The sequence below is a fragment of the Apus apus genome, chromosome 2, assembly GCF_020740795.1.
Source record: "Apus apus isolate bApuApu2 chromosome 2, bApuApu2.pri.cur, whole genome shotgun sequence".
In the NCBI taxonomy this organism is placed as follows: domain Eukaryota; kingdom Metazoa; phylum Chordata; class Aves; order Apodiformes; family Apodidae; genus Apus; species Apus apus.
Window position 1 is genome coordinate 113,227,451 of NC_067283.1, and position 21,335 is coordinate 113,248,785.

At 44.0% G+C, this 21,335-nt stretch overlaps 1 protein-coding gene across 3 annotated transcripts in view; it reads left to right on the forward strand.

Annotated features, from left to right (window-relative positions):
• The window catches only part of MAPRE2 (microtubule associated protein RP/EB family member 2), a 100,151-nt gene that overhangs the window by 33,446 nt on the left and 45,370 nt on the right, over positions 1 to 21,335 (forward strand). The window contains exon 1 of one of the 3 annotated variants that reach the window (XM_051609815.1): positions 7,940 to 8,132. The exons of 1 other annotated variant lie outside the window; for it this stretch is intronic. In XM_051609815.1, the coding sequence (XP_051465775.1) occupies positions 8,011 to 8,132 (122 nt within the window). In that variant the 5' untranslated portion in view covers positions 7,940 to 8,010. Of the gene's footprint in view, positions 1 to 7,939; positions 8,133 to 21,335 lie in introns of those variants that run through there. One more of the 3 variants, XM_051609818.1, reaches the window with a different exon arrangement.

Genomic DNA, 21,335 nt, shown 5'->3' on the forward strand with positions numbered 1-21,335 from the left:
TGTAACAGCAAGGCCTGTTTCTGCACTGTACTGTTAAAATGTGGAAAGCTGAAAGAAATTAGGGTTTTTTTAATGCTGCAAATGTCCCAGATAAAACGTTGTTACCCAGAGAAGTGGCAGATGGCATACAAAGAAAAAATCATGTAATTCTTGGCATTTGCCCATTTGACGGGCATGTGAGACATTCCCTCTTGTAAGAGAATGGTTTATAGTGTGCTGTAAGGACATGAAGAAACTATTTGTAGAGTATTTTGCAGCAAGGCATCAGATTCTTTGGCCAGAGTTTGCAATCGTGGAAACACACATCACTGAATGACTTGGTAGTGGGATTTTGATCCCAGTCAAGCATGAATATGGTCTGTTATTTCTTTCACATTAGCTAGAGTATGTAATAATGTTTATGATGGCTTTTTGCTGTGGGAGGACAGACATTTAATTAACAGTTTCTTGGAACAAAGTAACCCCTTAAGATGTTGGATTGTAATGATCCAGCCCTTTCTGTCAGCTGGTTGAAGCATTTTTTATTCAGTAAAACCTCAACTGACCATCTCCTGGAACAACCACTTTCTTGTGCCAACCTTCCCACTTTAGCAGTGGTGAGTGTCTTGGAAAGTTTGGTAAATGCTGACAAATGTAATGTTTCTTGTGATGGGTTATAAACCCTGTGCAAGCTGCAGAAGTTCAGGATCTATAATAGTGATTTTGGACCAAGGTGAAATACTGAACACTGAAATTATCTGAAACAATAGTTACTTGGCATTTAAACTTCTCTCTATGTGGTGTCAATACAAAGTCAAGTTTTCAGCAAAGTAATGTAACAAGTTATGTTGGAAGTCATCATCTGCCAATAAGGTATCATTTTAGCATGGGATACAACCATCTCAGAATTCCATGTTAGAAACCTTGTTGAAATGGTGTTGTAAAGCTTCTGGCCCCTGCCTCAATGTTACTTTTATGAAATACACAGCATTAGACTGAAGTGCCTTCCAAGTATATTGCTGATGTTTTCAGTGTAAAATTCAAGAAGAAACATCAGTTCTTCTTGCATGGTTTTTTTACTTGTCTGCATTTTTTCCAGATAAATCTTTTTAGCCCCAAGAAAGGAAAAGATTCCTCAACAGCTGAAAATATGTAAAGAAATGCTATTTTTTTCTTCTGCTCGCTCAGATTTCCCAGCTTTTCCAGGCTCTAACCATTGGTTCTGTTTAGGATATGGATGTCTGAAACTCTGACTTTTCCCAGTGGTAGCAGTCATAAACTGTACTGTATGGAAACTTAAAAGCACCGGATCCCTCTCTTCTAGAGCACTAATCTCATTTCCATTTAATTAAGATGTTGTCAATCTCTGAAAAAGTCTAGGAATCCAGATTACCTGAACATTTTTTTATGTTTTTGTTTGGCCCTTTATAGTCTTTACATCTGAACTAAACAAACCTAGAGAACAGGTAACACCTTGCTGTAAATGAAAATGGCAATGGTAAATCTAGAACAGCTCCAGCCAAATAATTCCATGTAAATTCATGTGAATGAGCCTCAATTCCTTTAAATCAGAATGAAAGGCAAAGTAAGTCAGAGAAGTCATTACTTCAAGCACTTCTTGATCACAGCCTCTATTTACAGGTCTTCAGGTGAAAGCAGCTGTTCAAGGTGTGCCTGAACCTACTTGAGCTCAGTGGGTATCACTGAACACAAATGCAACAGACACTTTGGAATTGCAAATTTTTGTTTGGTGCATTTCTTCCTTTAGAACCATTCTTCACTGGGTATTTCCTGCTCCCCGCTGGAGCTTTTTGTTATGTAGGCAGTGTTGGATAAAAATATTTTGGATATTCATTGTGTACTTCTTATATTTTAAGTATGGAATCCTTTGATGTATACTGCAAAGTGAACTAGGAATTTATTTATTTATTCTTTAAAACAGCTGGATTTAGCTAAGCCCTGAAAGAGTCAGATTTAATACATGTCCTCTAAACCTATTTATTAATTTTAATCTAACCATTAATATTAGAAGTATGTAACTAGTCAACTAGTCTTAAAATATCTCTTCTATTCAAGGGTTTCTGAAATCCTGTTTTTGTGGACAAAAAAAAAGTCCTGGTTTTGTAGACAGTATTTGACTCTTGAAATAATCCTCTGATTTCTGTTTCATCTATACAGTAACTAGAAAAGGTTGCTGCTGCCTTTTTAAAGAAAAATACCCACAGGCTGTGGCTCTTCAAGACCTTTCTCTTTAGTGGCCATCTGACAATAGTCAGATTGGATTAGCAACTTACTAAGCTAAATTTTCAAGAATGCTTAGCTGATGAAGACACCAAATTTTATTTTACTCTTCCTCACTGGCACAGGAACACTTCTTTAAAATATGTAATGTGACCTCTGAAATATAAATACGTCCATTTCTTCAAAAATAGACTTGAATTACCTCATAGGGATGTGGTCCAGGCACATTGTGTAATTGGGACAGCCCTCTCTTTCTTTCTCTTTCTCTGTCTCTCTCCAGGGAAGTCAAATAATCAAAACTTTGCTTAAAGTGGCAACACTATAATCCCCAAGGGTGGGAAACTCATTCTTTATCTACAGGATGTCTGGAGTGATAAGTAGCTGTTTTATTAAAACTCATGGAGTGTTTCTTTGTGCTGACAAAATTATCATTTGTTGTTTGATACGGTGAGTTTAAATGCAACATGCCCGGAAATTTAAGGCACAGAATGAAGGAGGGGAAGGGAATAATGGGAAGGAGGTGGGAGAATTTACCCAGTGCTGTGTAAACAAAGAAAGTCTACAAAGGTGTAGTTCTGAATTGTCACTTGAAGAGATTTTACACCACAATGGGAGCTTTCCTTTGGGCAGATCAGTGAGGTTGAGAGTATGTCTGTGAGACGGGAAATGTGAGTTCTCCTTATCATGCACCACATCATATCTGATATATGTTCACTGTGTTAGTAACACTGCTGCTGCTAATTCCTGTATGGATGTTTCTGTGTGATACATGGTAATTACAGGTTAGAACTGTGCACTAATTTAGGCTGGCACAAGCCAGTGCTCTGTAATAGACATATGCAGTTGTAGTTACCTCATTTGTACTTGCCATAGATAACATGCCAGTCTGGATCTCCCACATCTTTTGTTCTTAATTTACTAAATTAAACTTTTATCTGTGGTGTATACTATCAGAAATTAGGCTGATTCTAATGCAGCCTAATTAAGTATGCTCATGATCATATTCATCTTACTGAATCTACGCATGCTGGGAATAAAGTATGTCCATGTCCGTTAATGAATTTGGGCTTCTTTGAACAAGCAAGATGTGCCAAAGACTCAACAGAGTAAATTAATTTAGGTCTTCCTCAACTTTCTTCCTGGTTTGCATTATTCACTTATTTTCAAATCTAAACACTGTCAGCCAGCTCCTTCAGGGCTTGTTTCTGCAGGGGTTTCTGATAATCACACGCTTGAGTGCTAGAAATAACTTTGATTTTGCTCTACAGTGTGCAAATCTGTTGCTTTGCAGTGTTCTGTTAATCTTCATCCTGATAAAGGAAGATTATAGGAATAGTTAAATTGGAAAAACAGACTACATTTGTCAGAACTGCTACTTTACAAAAGCTGTTGCTGCTTTCTAACTGTTTGCCTGAAATCCGGTCTCCTTGTTCTCTTTCCCAGTGGAAAAACTGGACTAGTGACAGAACTGCTCATGAAACTCTTCTCAAAAATCAAGTATATGGGCCAAAATAATTATACTTGTATGACGTTTGTTACAGTTTAAGGTGTAACTGAGGTGTATTCTAAGCGTGGTACAAGGAATATCACACTGATTCCTTTATAAACTTGAACACGAACAGAGATGTCAGAGATAAGAGATGCTCATGGGCCACTCTAGGGTTAAATAGGCTTTCCTTGATCTCATGCCCTCCCCTCCCTCCCCAGATCCTCGAAGTTATCCAAGCAGTGGGGAATTTCTGCAATCATTAATTGTATTTATGCTTCAGCTTTGTAAAATGCAAAGCTCCCTAAAATTGGTTGTTTGTTGTTTTGTTTTTTGTTTTTTTTAATCTTATAACAAATACATCGGCAGAAGTCTCTAGTGTCACCCCTGTTTTCAAAGGCTGCACAATGGTCACTTTTTATGAGCATGTAAATACTCATAATTTGTTTCCACATTATCTTCCTAGTGTAAAATTCTGGCTAGAGCATGCCTGAAGTATTTCTAACACTACATTTTGGTCTTTTAGGGGATTTCACTCTCAGGAGTTATAAATTACGCCGCATGGCCTCTTTACTGCTGCAAGTGAGGCCTAGAGCAAGTAAGGAGAGAGGAAGTTAAAACAAAAGCTCTGAGGAGGACTAAGCAACCAGATTTTAGGAAATGTTTAGGCCTGTTGCAGTGCTCTCTCTACCTGGTTCACCACAGCAGAAAACAAAGGACTGGAATACATGCGCTGGGGTGGGGTGCTGACTTTTTCATCTTCAGCACACCTGGGACTTGCTGTATTTTCTAGGGAAAGTGTGTGATCACCTTGTAGTCAAAGTCAGGTAGGAAATGGGGAACAGCAGGCAAACATGGCAAGGGAGTGTGTTGACGTGAGAGCATGTGACATCTCCATCCCTGGAGACTTTCAAGATTTGGCTAGAATATGATCATGTCACCAAACATGACCTGATCTCGTTTTGGTGAGGATCCTTCTCTGAGCGGTAGATTGGACTGGAAAACCACCATAGGGCCCTTGCAGCCATTACTTCTGTGATTCGCGTTTCTTGGAGATCTATTACATCAGGTTTTGTAATTCCACCCTTTGGCATTAATTGCTTTCCTGGCTTTTCGCTTTGCTTAGTCTGCATATCACTTGGGAGTACCCGATTTCTGTACTTTCAACAATACCATGGGTGAGGTTTTTTCTTATCAACAACGTGCTGAGTTTTTATTCTTCAAGCTGCTTTTCTATTTGTACACCAACTGCGTGTACTATCTTTAAAGGCAGCACAGATGCATAAACACCTAATAACAGCAACAGGTTCCTCCTCTTTCTTGCTGTGTGCCACTGGATCCATGTCCAGAACCTCTTTGCTCAGGATGATGAAAGTGGGAAGACTGGTGGCTTCCTGCACATCAAGATAAGAGAAGTACTTGTGGAGCACACCCTGCTGAGAAACAGAGGTGTGAGTGGAGGGAATGCCACGCATATGGAATCTATGTTGCACCCTGTGCCCCCCAGACTGTGCTGGATGGACAGAAGCAGCATGTGCCTTCTGAAAACCAGTGCCAAGCTGCTTTTGCAGAGGCCTGGCTCAGCCTCCATAAATGTGCTGCTTTGAGTTTTTATATTTTCTGACCTTGAATCCTAATGGAGAGGCAAGAAGGGGTCTGAAGTGAGGCTGCCGTGCTGTCCTCACCTGCACTTTTCTCCTGTAACTTTGCTGGTACAGGTTTGAAACAGTTTTGGAGACTTCAATAAAGAAGCCTCTGTTCTTTGCCCCTGGCAATAAAAATATTTTTACAAGTTAGGGTAGCAGAGTGTTTTACTGCTCACTGCCAAGCAGAGCAGATAGTTGTGTCTAGCAGCTTTAAGACCTACTATAGATTATTTTTATATTCTGTCTCTACTTCTGGTTTCTCGTTGTTCTTGAGTGTTACTAAGACACCTATTGGCCTTTTCAGAAGAACGTATTTTGTTGCTTGTTTTAAAAAAGGCTCAAAGGCAACTTTCTCCAGTGGATTTACTGTTGATGGACAAATGAAACATTTTTCAATAAAGTATGTCAACTGCAAATGTCCATAGGTTGGTTACTGAAGGCGTAATTTGACTATATTTGAAAACCTAGCAGAAAGAATAAATAAAACCTCTCTTGGTGTTTAGAGGACTGTGGCAAATTGGCAGACTAATTTGAGTTCTGTTAGAGATTGTGCTCTGTGTGTGTGTTAATGTATGTATCTGATTTAAATCCAAGCAGTTTCTCAGTGGTCCAAGTTCCACGCAGTTGGTGTTTAGTTGGTGATTATTAGACCCTACAAGCTCTCTGTGAATCCAGTCTATATCATTAAAATAATCGTAAACCAAGCTTTCAGCAAAGTGTCGTTTGAGTCTGAGAGGCTAGATAAAGATTACTTAAAATTTAATAAAATCACTTTCTTCATGCAGAAATAAAATAATCTGAGGTATAGACCTCATCAACTAGTAAATCAGATCTTTTGAGTTTTATTAAAATACCAGCATGTGTCTGTGAGAACATATTAGAAATTAATATTGCTTCCATTTAAGTGTCTTAAAATCTATTTTAAGAGAAAGTGGATTTGGAGGTGCTTTTTTTTTTTTTTTTAATAATATGTTAGTAGATCTGCCCAAATATCTTTTACTCTTTTCCATCTAGCAGCCTTGAGGTGATACAGAGCTGTTTAGAGACTGTGCCCATAATTGCTCTTGTTAATATTTAGAGAGAAAAGAATAATTGTAAACAGTTGGATAGTTTATTTTTCTAATGTGGTAAATGTGTGAGTTTTGATCCACTATTGGGACATGAGGGTAAGTTCTACCTCGGTTGAGCTCAGATCTGCTTCTAAGGATGACCAGCATCTCCCTCTGCTCAACCTCAGCCTTTGAAGGATGTTGCTATTTAGGCAAGGGAGATATGCAGAAATCGTATAGATATGCAAAGAGGAACGGACTAAAGGGGATAAGAAACCCTTTTTAATTAAAGGGAGGAAGAGCTGAGGTGTCAATGGTGGTGCCAACAGAGCGGGCAGCGCCAGCAGTGCAGCGCTACTGCCTCGGCAGGCTTTTTCCCTCCTCGTTTCTGGCTCAAGCAAGATTTTATAGGATGTGCCATCAAATGGTTTCTCTGCCTAAGCCTGAGGGCAGGAGAAAGCTGGAAACGTGCGATGCGGCTTGACAGGTGTTTCCCTGTGCTCTCCAGTGAAGTTGCAAGCGGTGCTTATAGAGCCTGGTAACATGGACGTGCTATGCTGGTGCTTGGGGGCGGGAGGGGGACGTGGGTGGAATAGCGGACACAGGAACAGGGAGCGGGGAAAAATAGCATCAAGGAACTTGGACCTTCTTATGCTTTTTTTTTGTGATTAGGAGTCTGTCCTTTCTGACATCCTTGTATTCTCTCACCATTTAAGGCTTACGCACGTTTTTTGCTCACGAGCAAGCCGCGTGAAACACGAGGGCTGCCGGGGCGAGCGGCGGCCGGTGGGGCCGGGGCGATGCTCTGTGCGGCCGAGGGGGCGGGCAGCGCTGCGGGCACGGCGGGGCGGGGCCGGGCCGGGCCGGGCGAGCCGGGCGCTGCTTCCCGGCTCCAAGGACACGGACACGGGCACGGACACACACACACACACACACTGGACCCGGCCCCGTGCGGCGGGCGCGTGCCGTGCTGCGGGCACACGCGTGAGCCCGGTGCCGGGAGAAGGGGGCGGTGATGGGAAGCCGGGCTGGGAGGAGGCGACGGGCTTTGCGGTCGTGCTCGTCCCCCTCGCAGAGCCAGAGCCAAACTGCCACAGGCAGAGGGACAGCGGGATTCGCCTCCCCGTGCCCGCAGGGGAGAAGGACGTGTTTCCCGCCGACGTGCCGCCCACCAGCGCGGCCACCGGCGGGGGGGGGGGGGGTGTGTGTGGGCGGCGGGATCCCGGTGTGCGCGGGGGCTGCCCCCGCCGCTTTGTCTGCCCGCGCCCAGAAGCACCGCCCTCACACCTCGGGCCGCCCCCCCCCCGGCCCCGCACACCCCGGAGGAGCGGCTCTGGGCGGCGGGGGACGCGGGGCGGGGGCGGCCCCGCAGCGACACCCCCTCTAACCCCCCCCCCCCCACTCCCGCCTTGCTCCGCGGGGCGGGCGGGGGGCGCGCGCGGAGTCGGGCGGTTGCCATGGCGAGGGGCGGTCACGTGGCGTGACGCGCGCGGCGGGGCGGGGCGGGGCGGGCGGCGCGAGTCGCGGGCGCCGGCGCCGCCACCTTCCGCACGGCGGCGGGAGCGGCAGCAGGAGCAGCGCGGGGCTCTGCGGAGCCGCGGCAGCGCCAATGCCCGGACCGACCCAGGCCCTCTCCCCAAATGGCGAGAACAACAACGACATCATCCAGGACAACGGGACCACCATCATCCCCTTCCGGAAGCACACGGTGCGGGGGGAGCGCTCCTACAGGTACTGCGGCAGCGGAGCGGGGCGGCGGCGGCGGCGGCGGCCGGGGGGGCTGCGGCGCGGGGGGCGGTTGCATAAGGCGGGATGCAGCCCGCACCCCCCCCACCCCTCAGCCGCAGAACCAACCCCCCCCTTTACCCGCAGGACCACCCCCCTACTCGGCCCCGGACGGGGCTGCGTCGGCGCTGGCATTGTCCGGCTGGAAAGCGTTTGGTGGATAAATAGGCGGGATGGCTGCGGGGGCTCGTCGCTCCCCAGCGGATGAAAGGCAGCTAGAGATAATAAAATAAATGACGAAAAAGATAAATAAACGGGGGGCGGGCGGGGGAGAAGGGGGAAGGAAGGAAAGAAAGAGCCCCGCGCAGGCAGCCAGCTCCCCCTGGAAGAGCCGCAGCACCTCGCTGCGGAGCTGGGAGGCGGCGCCGTGCGGGAGCGGCGGGCGGGGATGGACGGCGGGGCGCGGGCAGCCCTGCCCGCCCGGCAGCCGGGGACCGCACCGGGCACAGCCCTGCGGGGCGGGCACCGGGCACAGCCCTGCGGGGCGGCCGCGCCCCCCGCCCCGCACACAGCCCCGGGGTGGCTGCGACCCCCTGCTCGGCGGGGCGGGGTGACAGGGGGCGGCTTCATCCGCCACCCGCGCCCGTCGCGGCGGTCGGAACCGGCCCCATCTTGTGTTTGTGTATCTTTTCGGGTTATTTTCTTTTTTTCTTTTTTTTTCTTCTTCTTTTTTTTTGGTGTGGGGGGGCACGTCCTTTGTCGCAGTGGTAGGCATTTTTGATGAATCGTTTGGCATGCGCTGCTCGGCCGCGCTTCGGCAATGACATCTCTGACAATATGTTCCGGGAGATAAGCTCATTAAAATTGTTTGCATTGTTTGATAAGGGTCGCAGCGCAGCCCGGAACGCAACTGGGTTTATGTGCTCCTTGCAGCCGACTCGAAGGGTGATAATACGGCCGGGAGCTCCCCTTATGTGAATGCACAGTTATTTTAAATCCTGCCTGGATGACAGCAAGCGATGCCTCTGCAGAGAACACGCCCCTTAAAGCTGATTTTCAAACAGCAGGAAATGATGCTGCTTTCAAATATCTGGCTAAAGTGGCGAGCTGTATGCTCGATTAGATGAAAACAAATGTGGACGACTTGGCTTGTTTGTCTGAAGGGAATCACAGTATTTTGTCTTCCGCTGAGGAGTAACAGAGTTGCTGCCGGCGTAGCTGACCATTAGTAACCTTAACAGGGAACCTCGTTGTTGATCAGACACTGACGGCTGATCGTGAAATGCGTCGGAGTTCCGAGCGTGTGGTTTGTTTGAATACCACAAAATTTAGTCTGTCTCTCTGTCTGAATCTGTTGATGCTTTGTGTAATGAAGCCCGGATGCACACATTTGGCAGAAAGTAGCAAAATTGCTTTTGTAAAGACCCTTTTCTATGTGCAGGAAGATCGGAGCTCTCGCTTCCTAGATCTGAATTTCAGCTGAGCAGCACAAGATTCTGTTTTAGAGGAAAGCTTTATTCCCCTCATGCACCTAAGCAGAACTGTGGCATAGATTTGGAATGAGTTGTCACGCATCTGTCTGTAGTTGTTCTGATGTGTCATGGGTGCTACTGATTTTGCAGCTTTCCTGCAGAAGAGATCTTTGGAAAACCTCTGTTGAATGCGGTTCTCCATTCTCCTTTTGCAGTGTGTTTCTATGTCATTTTCTGCAGCCATCAACAGGTCATTTTTCTTGTCCTTCTGCCTATCATATACATTGAATTATGTCTAGAAGAGATATTTTGGAAGGCTGCTGTGCTGAGCACACGATGACAGAAATAATTATATCACTTGCCCAGTTTTCCAGAAACTGTGAAGTTGCTCTGGATCTGAATAGCCTTTCATCCAGAGGGCTTCTCCTTAGTCTTGCAGAGCTTTGTATCCCTACCTAGAGCAATATAAAGGAATGCAGAACTACTAATGCTAATGTTGCATGTTATTTTGAGGCAGTAAATAAATAATCCGGTAATTTTTTTATATTTTTTTTTTTTAGAAATAAACAGTTTATGCACAAATAAATATCTCCACTGGGAATTCTGTTTAGGTTCTCTTTTTCCTTGTGGAAACATACTCTGATCTAGAGAGTTGTGGCACCCAAATCTGTTGATTCCCCCTTTCTGTAGAGAAAATAATGATTTGATTTTTTTTAATCTGTAGCTCTAAGCACTTCCTGAAGTAAACGTCAACTGAAACAGAAGGAAACTGTCACCAAAACATGAAAGCTGGTGGAACTTCTGCTTGATTTTGGACACGATGTGCTTTTGACTTCCATAAAGATATTTAATAGCAAAGCTAGTCTGGTCCTTGCTAAGCTTGAGCTGAAGCAGGAGATAGCTAAATGTAACAGATTAATACCATCCGTGTTGTGTCTATTGCCATGTGGGACTGTTGGTGCCATGGTGACTTTGGATCAGTCTGTACAACTTCACCCCATATGACACACCAAGTTGCTGTGCCTCTGATTGTCGGGCTGGTTTGTTCCATCTGCAGCTAGAGATACGGAATAAATAAGTCATCAAACACAGCCCGAAGCGTGACAGTAGATCAGCAGTTGTACAGACCTAGAAGTACCTACTTTGCTTGCAAGACACTTCTGCACGCTTTACTCTTAAGTTAAATTGCACCTACTGTATGCATAGATGTTCAGTATTTGCCTTTTACTTCTCTCTCCTGTAACATCAGAAATATTTTCTCATTTTTACTTTTAACACACTGTGTTGCAAGAAAATTAGTGTTTGTTGATCAGAATAAATTTGTGTTTAACAGTTTAGCTGTTCTCGATTAGATATTCTCAGACCTAAAAAAAAAACAGTTTACTGTTTCAAATACCAGCTCATACCAAAGATTTGATACCCAACTCCTGAAGTAGATTTAAAAACAGGTGAAGTTTAAACCATTTTGCAGATTAAGAAGCTGACATAAACAGAGTTGCCCCGAGTTGCCCACCAAGTTGAGGACACAGCAGGGAGTTGAACCTATACCACATGAGTCCCAGCCATGTGCTCTGTATGCAAAGCCACAAATAGTTTCCCCAAGTCTTCCAAAGGACATATTATATTTTGCAGACTGGGACATACAGGCCCGAGGTGTTAAGTTTCTCATCCAGCCTCACTTAGCTGGTAAATAGAAACCAGGCACTTTGGCATAAAATTCAGTCACAGGAAGATGTTACCTTTTTGAGTAAATAACTGTAATATGTATTGCTCTAGTGAGATGCTGTTTCAGGCACTCTGCATCAGGAGGCTGACTTTAAAACGTATTTGGAACTGAGGTGGTGTTTTTTTGGCCCAAAATACATTTGGGCTCATTTCTAAGAATGGCATGACAATTACAGTTTTACTTGTATGTTCAAAGAACACAAAAAAAATCCAATGAGAAACAAAAGATGTGTGGAGAGTTCTTTTAAGCAGGCCATGTCTGCAGTGCTTCTCTGCCAGACTCTAGGCATCCTGTGTGGTTTACCAGTTCATCATGTTTTTAAAAGCGAGCTGTACAAAGAGTTTTAGTATTTCCAGGTTTGGATGGCAGGCCTAGCCTAAAACCATTCCGCTGTAAAAGGGACAGACTGTTGTACCCATCGTTGCAGGATACCATGCCTAACTTTCAGTTTATCTGTGTGCTGCTAGAAAAATCATTTTCTGGTCGTTTGTACGTTGGTTATATTTAGTTTTATACCCAGAATTTGCCTTAAGAGGGGAAGTGGGCCAATTTCCTGCTTATTTTTTTGCTAAATCACTAAGCTGAAAGAAACGAAATCAACAAGAAAACACCCTCTTTCCTATCTATGACTATGTACCTTTCTAATTGTAGTTGTTTTAAATGTTTTGTTTTCCTAAATGTTGCCTTCTCTTTCAAAATCCTTAAGCCATCCCTGTGCAGTGCTGCGGTGCATATTAATTTAAGTTGGACGGAAGTGGTGATTTCCTCACCCTCTGCTGAAGTAAATACAGAGCGTGTCTGGCTGCCGTCATTTACTGCAGTGGGAGCTGAGAATCCCATGCTGATGGTGGAGATTTACATTCTAGCAAAATCGGTTTTGGGCTCTGCCTTCCCAGCTCCTGATGAATTGCCAGCCACAGGCAGGCCCCCCACGGCAGAGAGCATCCTTCCCTCCGTGCTGCTGGCTCTGGCCACTCCGTGCCTTCCACACACGTGCCGCTTTTACTCAGGGCACAGAGGGATACTTGCTGCTTTACTTTACTCGCTCAGAAGGCATTCCTTGCTCTAAAATTAGGTTTCATTGAATATGGTGAGCAGGTAATTCCACTGTAGTACAAAAAGGTAATTTGTGCTGTTAAAATTAATAGATTAAGGCCCAAATTTATCTTGCTGAGACCTGGGAAGAGGATGCAGAGTACAAGCAGTGATTTATCTTCTCAATTCATAGTACAGACTGGCATGGCTCTCTCTTCATCCTCTGAAACTGTAAATGGTAGTCTAAGATAGTACTAGTAAATACATTAGTAACTGAAACATTGTTTCCAGAGGTGTTGGCTCTTGGCCTAACAGCTGCTATTGCAGATTATGAGAATTTTGCCCTACCTTTCAATGGAAGCAGGAGAAAGGCAATAATAAATGCTAGGATTTTTGGGGGGTTTTGGGTTTGTTTGGGGTGTTTTTGGTTTTGGTTTGTTTGGTTTTTTTAAAGACATAAATCACACGTAAATTTGGCTATTTGTGATAACCTTGTCTGTCAGGCATCTGGATTGCTAGAAGATAATTACTTATCCAAGGGAAGACCATCCCTGATACTGATGACTTACAGACAGCAGCTACTAGCTAGTATGAGAGGTACCGTGCAGAAATCTTTCCTGGGTTCCTGTGGGCTTAGGGACCCTCTATTTTCTCTTCTTATACTTTCATAAAGCTGACTTCCTGCCACTGCTGCTCTTCTTTAATCTTGCTTTCTGATTACTGAGTACTCTGCCCAGGGAGAGCTGTTTTGGCGAGTATCTTCTGCTGGGCAAGTCCAGCTCTTAAAAAGTACAGGGTGAAACTGTTTGCAGGTAACTGGAAATCACGTGTGAGTGCATATAAATGTCTCAAAGGGTTATGAGGATGACTCTGCTCAATACTGTATCAGTGGTTTGAAGCATAGATAGTCAGTGTCTGCATTATTGGACTACCTCTTCCCACCTAGGTTTGGTTCTTCCTTGAAGAAAATACCTTCACATCATTTTGGGAGTTCAGGGTATTTGTTAAAATCATGGGCTAAGAGAAGAGGTAGATTTACAGGGTGGTAGCTATAGAGGTAGCTTTACAACACTCTACAGACAACCCAGATTTTGTAACAAAATGAAAGTAACTTTCAGACAGCACCATCTTCTGAGCTTGCACTTAAGCGCTCTTGCTAAAAAGGTCTGAGTACACCTCACTTGCACCCAGCTTCTGTGGGCTTTGGAAACATCCTGTAGGTGGGAGGCTGTGTTCTGGTTACGTGCTGTGTTTTGTTTTTTTTTTAAACTACCTTGTCGAACTGCATGGCAACAGCACTGTTTTTGGTTTACTAACAAAAAAACCCTGAGTTTAGGGTATGTGAGAACTGAACCTGGTGCTGTCACTCTGAGAAATAGGCATTTTTGTCTTCTGCTTAGCTTCTTCAATTTAGCCTCCCTGGAAAACAGGCACTAAAAAATACGCTGTGTTGTGAGAGAAAGGTGATTTGAAGGTGGGGCTGTGGAGCAAGAGAGCCTGATGAAAGCTGTTTCTTAGAGTTTTTCCTTTGCTTTACGAGCGGCTGGTTTGAGGGAATTGCAGCTGCCTCATGACAGGCGGGCTGGACCGCAGGAATATTCTCCCAGGTGACATACCTGGTTTAACCTTTTGAGATATAAAACTTGTTTTGGGAGGCAGTAAGAAAAAAATGAGTGTAGTAGGTTTACATTTCAAACATTGGCATTTGAACAAATGACTTTTTAAAAATATCTTCAGGGGTTTTGGCTTTGGGGCTTGTGGGGGAGGCTAGTTTAATTTGACAGTCTTGTCTCCTTCCTCATGCCCAAAGCTAATTATAGCAAAGGCTTGGTAAGGAGGAAGATAAATCTTGTGCCAGCTTTTAGTTTTGGAGATGAAACTTTCGGCCTTTGTTTGATAATTGAAAACGAGTGGTCTCACTACATCTGTTCTCAATCAGAGAAACCACTGAGTGGGATGGCATGAAGGCCAGAGCGGGGGCGTAAGCGTGGTGGTGGCAGCAGCAGGGAGACTTGCACTGCACTGGGACAGCATTTGAATACTTGTGTCCTCCTTGTTTCTTGAATCCTGACCTCCAGCTAGCAACACGGATCATTGGCTTCCAGTATCAGTGTTAGGAAACATAAATGGAAAGCATCCGTGTTTCTTCTGTGGGTGGTGTTAGCTGAGCACTGCGTAGCTGTTTGGGTCTCACTCTGCTGCCTGACTCACCGATAAAGCATCTTCTTCGTATTGTTTCATTGTAATTAGGTGGGAGGGGAAGTGGAGTATCAGCTGTAAAGTCTACTGAGTGTGTGTTTAGCTGTTGGGTTTCTGAAAGAGGTGACTTTTTATTTTTAATGCAATTCTGTTGTATTCATGCTATTACATATTTAATTAAAAATTAAAATCTTGCTTGTAGTATTTTGACCAGCAGTTCATCTAGTTTTCTAGTGATATACCAAGTTATTAAATATTTGATAGAGAAGCCTCTGTATACTGAAAGCACACTCATTAAATGGCTCAGATTACACCACTTTGAAATTGTTTCTTCTTTCCCATAGAGTTCCATGCTTAGTGAACGGTGCTTTTGTGGTTAAATCTGGGGGTTTTGCTATGCTATCCAAACAGGAAATGTAAACAGTCATCAGTGAGTGGATTCTTAAGGATGTAGCTTCCTTAGGAAATCCTACAGCTGTGCCAAGTCATTCTGCCATGCGTATGCCACGCAGGTCTTGGTCTTGATCTTTTGGCTTTGTGTTTGGCCACCTTGCATCACTTAAGTGTGTCGACTGGGGGAGAAAAAGGGTTTGAAATCTGGGTGAGGTGATGGAAGATGGAGCCTGTGAATTCTGGGCCCTGCCTGGGTGGAGGACAGACACATTGGTGTGAGCTCATGTGAATTTAAACAGAAACTGTGAGTGGTCTGGTACAATATTTAAACAAGCTATGCAAACCGAAATCTCGATTTGGAGTTTGTTTGGGATTTTTTCTGCGTAAAATGGGCCCTTCTCCATTGTGGCAGCAGACAGAGTAAAGGAATAGCTTATTTTGCTCTGATGGTATAGTGTAAAGCAATTCTGCATGTTCCTGTTGTTTTATTGTTTTTTTTTTTTTTTTTTTTTTTATATGATTGTATGTATTGTTTCAGAGCTTTAATTTTCAGTATTATGTTTCTTGGCAATTTGGAACCCTAAGAGCTACTTAGCAAGATTCATGGACTTCAGTCCTATCTTTTAGGGGTAACTCGAGTGAATATCTCCCCTACAGCAGGGTTCTTTAGTACCAGACATATTTCCTACCCAAGCAGCTGTAATTATTCAGAGATGCACATGAATGCAAATTCTTGCCTGTCACTCTGGAATGCAGTGTTGATGCTCAGAATGGCTTGCTGGCAATATTTATTAAACAGTTTTGGGGGAATGAAAATTCATTTTAGGCAATTTTTACATGGTTGTTATGCTTTGCTTCTTAAGGTTAATCTCTGTGGAGCTAGTCCAGTGATATCATTAATAGAAAGCACTGAAAAATTTGAATTAGGTAAGCATTTGCTTTGCTTATGGATTCAGTGTTACATAAATCATAGCTTATTAAAATAACTATAGAATCTGTGAATAATTGTTTGTGTGTAAGTGGAGTACGTAACCCAGTCCTGCAGGAGCTTTCATATACAGAAAGTCTGTGATATGTAGGAGTGCTGAGAACATGGAGGCAGTGAAATGATAATTGGTTGAATAGAAAGGATAAATTTTCCTAAAAGAACAACATACACATGTAAGTAGCCATTCTGTTGAAAACCTTGTTAGGCAGAATGGTTTTAATTTTTACTGAATCATTGTTTGGGGTCCATATGAATCCTTGTCCATATTAATGTTTCAAAGTTAGGCAATATGTAGATTCTGAATCAGGATCTGAAAACACTTTTTTTCACTCAACGCATTCATGTTGTGCCAGTTGTTAGACTCCAGGAGACATAGGGAGTATTTTCCTTTTTTTCCTTTAATATCTATTTATGCCTGCAGAAGTTTGGCTCTCCAATGTACATTTTGAATCTGTGGTCCCCAAGCGTGAAATGAGTTTTGTGGCAATGGGGATACAGTAGGACTGCTTTGTCTCTTAATCAGCTCCGTTTTTAATATAATGAGGTGTTCTTTTGGTATCACCTTAAGCAGCCCACCTCTGATTGTTCCTGAGTGCTGCACAATATGGACCTGATGGTGCTGGGACAAGATGAACATCAGTCAACAGTGTGCTCTGCAGGGAAGAAGGCCAAGCCCATGCTGGGCTGCATTTGCAGGCATGTAGCCAGCAGCTCCAGGGAAGTGATTATTTCCCTCTTGTGCTTCTGAGACCGCATCTCTCATACTGTGTCTGAATTTGGCTTCTCCAGTTTGAGAAAGACGGCAACATGCTGAAGCAAGTAGGGCAGAGGGCCACCAGGATGGTCAGGGGGCTGGAGCATGTGATCTGGGTTTGGTCAGCCTGGAGAAAAGAGAGCTCAGGAGAGGGGAGAAGGAAGGTCTCACTGAAGTGTTCTAGTTGTGTGTTGGGCAGGGGTGTAGAGAAGATGGAGCCAGGTTCTCCTCTGAGGTGCACAGGAGAGGATGAGAAGCAACAGCAGTCAGCAGCTGCAACAGTGCAAATGGCTTTAGATATTGGGAGAAAAACTGCACAGTGGGGGTGGTAAAACACTGAGAGAGTTTACCCAGAGAGGATGTGAAATAACTGTCCTTGGAAAGACTCAAAACTCAGCTACATGAGACCATCCATAGCCTTCTCTTGCTGGCTGTGCTGTGAATGGGAGGTTGAAGCAGGTACCTCTGGAGTTCCCTGCCTACCCAGGTCGCTTCATGATCCTGTTCCGTAACTCCAACAGGCATAAACAGCTCTTGAGTTCAAATTGCACCGCACAAAACAAAGTCATGAAGTCAGGTGCTTGAAAAGTGAAAGGAGTATCATATGGCAAGAAATTTAGTACTGCCACCAGGGTGAAATCACCCCATCATCAAAGGTTTCAAATGGAAAAGAAAAACGTGTGTATGCAGTCTCAGTTTGACTGCATTGATTTCAACTGTTGTTTAGCTTCATTCTGGCAAGAACTATACTGCTGCTGCAGTGTATTCATTACTTCATATTGTGTTTTCTACATCACTGGCAGCTTCTTCTGCAATTCAGTACCCAGGACTGAGCAGAAGTTCATAGGTGTTAGGGCAAAGGGGTAGTTTTGCTGCATTGTAAGATTGTGTACATTGCAATTAAAGATTATATCTTGAAGTTAAAAGCTGATAAATTACTCCCTCTGCTTTTAATTAATTGTGTATTTTTTCATGCAGAAAATATTAACATTATTGATAAGTTTGACTATATGCACACCTCTTAAGCTATGTCAGATGTGTGCTTAGTCTGACGTGCTTTTACAGGGAGTGGTGCAGAATTGTCTTGTCTCATGACCTGCAGCAGCGCTGAGAGGGCTGGAGGAACTGAATGTTCACGTTGCACCACAGGGTATTACCTTAACTGCACTTATATGTAGATGAAGGTAATTCAAGGCATACACTTTTTCCTCCCCCACCCCCCTTGTTTACTGTGGGAGTTGAACTTGGTAATGTCACCATTTGCCAGCTGGAAGCATTACACTTCAGGAATTGACCTCAAGATATTCCACGAGAGGAGGCCAAGTCCTATTAAACAGGACATCTCTGTTTCTCTTAGCTTAAGGTACAAGGCTTTATTGGTGTTTGTAGATAAAGACAACAATCACAGTTGTGTCAAAGGAGTAAGCACCACCTAAAGTACATTATTTGGGGAAACAGAGCTTCTGGGATTTCACCCTTTAGGAAAAAGCAGATTTAAAAAGCTAAAATCCAAAAGAAGACACTGATTTCACAGACCTTCAAAGACCAACATGGTTGGAAAAAAAAAAATCAAATTTGGGGAAGCTTTACTTGGTACTGGTAGTTTCAGCAATTGTGTTGGTAGTGCAACAATGGTAGAATAAGTTTGTGGTTACTGGCACGCAGCGAGAATAATACATTACATAAATCACAGATGGTTGAGCTAGCATGTTCATAAAGGGCAATTTATTCAGTGAAGGATTAGTGAATTCTAGTTTTAGTTGCTCCAAAATTAATTTAGCAGTTAAGTAATTGCACTTAAAAAGTTCAGCCCTATTCTAGATAGTCTTTGGTAGGATTAATTCTTAAGTGCAAGTCATTTACTGGTAATGTCTGGGGTGCCGAAATAATTTAAGAGTATCTCCTTGTGTGTTACAGTATTAACTCATGAGAATGAGGGAAGAGGTCAAGTTACTTTGGTATCCAAACCCAAAATTAAGTCTTGTGGCTGGTAGTGTTGACACTTGAAATCTTTATAATATTAATGAAGATCTGTAGGGAGTTTGTACAAGCCAAAGGCAGGAGTATTTATTTGGGCCTATTTCAACAAACTCAGCAATGTCAAAACTGAGATTTTATATTATTTTTTTATGGTCTAGCTTGCACCAGAGGAGGAGGGAGAAGTGGGAGAGAGGTTGAACACAGAGCCTAGTAGGCAGCTATATGGTGTGTTGGTCCAGTGGTCTGCAGAGGCAGTGCTGGCTGAGGATCTACACGTGGTTCAGGTCACTGACTGCTGGAGAGCTTGGTCCTAGAAACTTGCCCACTGTGTGCCCTGCATACCAGGCAGAAAGCCTGACCCTTTGAACCCCAAATGGCAGCAGAGCTGTGGTAGCAGTGGCAACCTTGGGCAGCCATACTAGAGCTTAGTATTTTACGTTACAAAAATACACAGCCATGTTTTAGGGACTGATGCACTCGTGAAAGCAGCCGGCACAGTTTCCTGTTGCTTCATCTTTTGTCATATGCTTGTTTACAACTGCAGGGTAAAGGTGGCTTAAAATAAACCCCTGCTCAGTGTCGTCACCTTCCTGCCACAGGGACTCACTCAGGGATGGAGGGAGGCTGGCTGCCTACCTGGCAGCTTGGCAAGCTCTGTCATGCAGGCTGAGCTCCAGCACATGGGTCCTGGGGTGGGTGCACTGGTTGCATGGGCAGTAGCTGTGCTGTTTCTTTCCCTTTCCCAGGTATCACACCATGTGCCTTCAAAATGCCTGCTTTAGAAGGCTGCTTTGAAAGGGCTTTACTCTCTCCAATAACAGGGAGTTGGACTCAGTGATCCTCATGGGTCTCATCCAGCTCAGGATATTTTGTGATTCTAACATATGCATATAGTAAGGTTATAATAAATGTTGCAATGCTTAATTTATTGTGTATCTACATTTGTTTTTAATGTAAAAGAGAGAAAAGTTGATGCATGTCAGCGTCTTTGTTTTCCGTATCATATTACATCATTTGAGAGTAGAAGAGGTGTGTTATGGTCCCTCTTTAGCAAGCACTAGACCTTTCCCTTGAGGGCTCTCCAGGTTAACCCCACATGCCTTGGAGCTTTATTACGTGTACCTCAGTCTCCTCTTAGGAAACAACAGCTACGTGTTAGGAAAGAGGCATTGCGTTTCCCCTTGTTTAATCCTCCTGTTTTCCCTTCTTCCCAGACTTGCCCTTCTCTGAAACCCATGGATACTCAGTGCTGGGTCTCCTGCAGAGTCACTGCCTCGGTGGCCTGGCTCTGGGCAGGGGTGTGAGGCATTTGGAGGCTGCTCAGGCCCCCCATCAGGAGGGCTGTATAGTATTACAAAATCTCATTCTACATTACGTTATGCTTGGAGTAAATCGGTGTGTTACTTTAGCCTTTCACCTCCGAATGTGTCCATGTCGGGGGCGGGGTGCAGGGGGGGAGGAAGGGGGTGGCAAAACTCGGGATAGGTCAGAACTAAATTCATTTGGTGACTTCATCTGACTTTAGCTAGTTGGATCTCATCCCTGCTGAAACTCCCAAGCCTGCCCACAGTGTTTTCTGGACTTAAAAGGCGGAAGTGGCAGGAGTGGGGAGCAGCAGGCTGCCTGCCTGCCCTGCCAGCGCTGCTGCTGGGCCGGGGAGCTCTGCCACCAGCATAGTGCCACGGGTGCCCAGCAGCGTGGCTTTTTCTTAATCAGGGTTTCTGGTTATTTTTCTCTCTTCCTCATCGAGGGCAGATGTTTCCCTGGTGTAGATGGAGGTGACTGCTGAGGTGTGTGGCTGTGTCGGCGTAATTTTGCCTGGGAATTTGCCGGCTGCACTCAGATGGGGGGCAGTGGCTTTGGGGACAAGCTCTCCTTAGCTTCTGTCTTCATCTCCCAGTAAATCTGCATTTGCGAAAGCACTTGGGAATCTACTGTCTGAAAATACAGCTACTCATCCGTCATCTAGTGGGAGCAAAAAGATAGGAAGTTCCCTTGTTTGCAGAGCCCGGGTCAGGAATGGCGGCTTGCTAAGTATTGCTGCCTCTCAAGGCACCTTTTCTCCATCACGATGAGTGTACTGAGCACTGCTGTTACCTTGCGTTACAGCATGTTTTTAACCTCTTAGAATTCCTTTAGCAATGTCTTCATGTATGCTTAGTAATCTTTCCTTTTCCATATGAGAGAAGAAATAAAAGGAGGATTAATGCTCCCGTGTTTGTCTTGGTGAATGGAGACCTTGCTTCACAGAAGATTATATATTGGTTTATTCATCAGCTTTTTCAAGATTTTCTAGTTACAAAATGGTAATAGATCCTCTTCTGTTTTCTAAAATGTAGGTGTTTCTATAAGTGAGAATTATTTTTCTCTGAATCAGTCTTTTTTTATTTTATTTCTTTCCATAGTCCCCCTGTCTGTTGAGAAAGGTAGAGTATTTGACAGTGTCTAATTGTGAAAATTTTATACGTTGAATGCCTACCTTCAGGGCATAAGAGCAGCAATTCAAGCTTAAGATCTTTGAGTTAAAAGCTTTGGTGGGGAGGGTAATAACTAACTAAAAGCAGTTTATTTTTTTAACGTTGCAATCGTGCCACACGTACGTTCCTCTCATTCAGCCCACTTCAAAAGTTCTTGTGGCTCCCCACTAATAAAATGCCTTCTT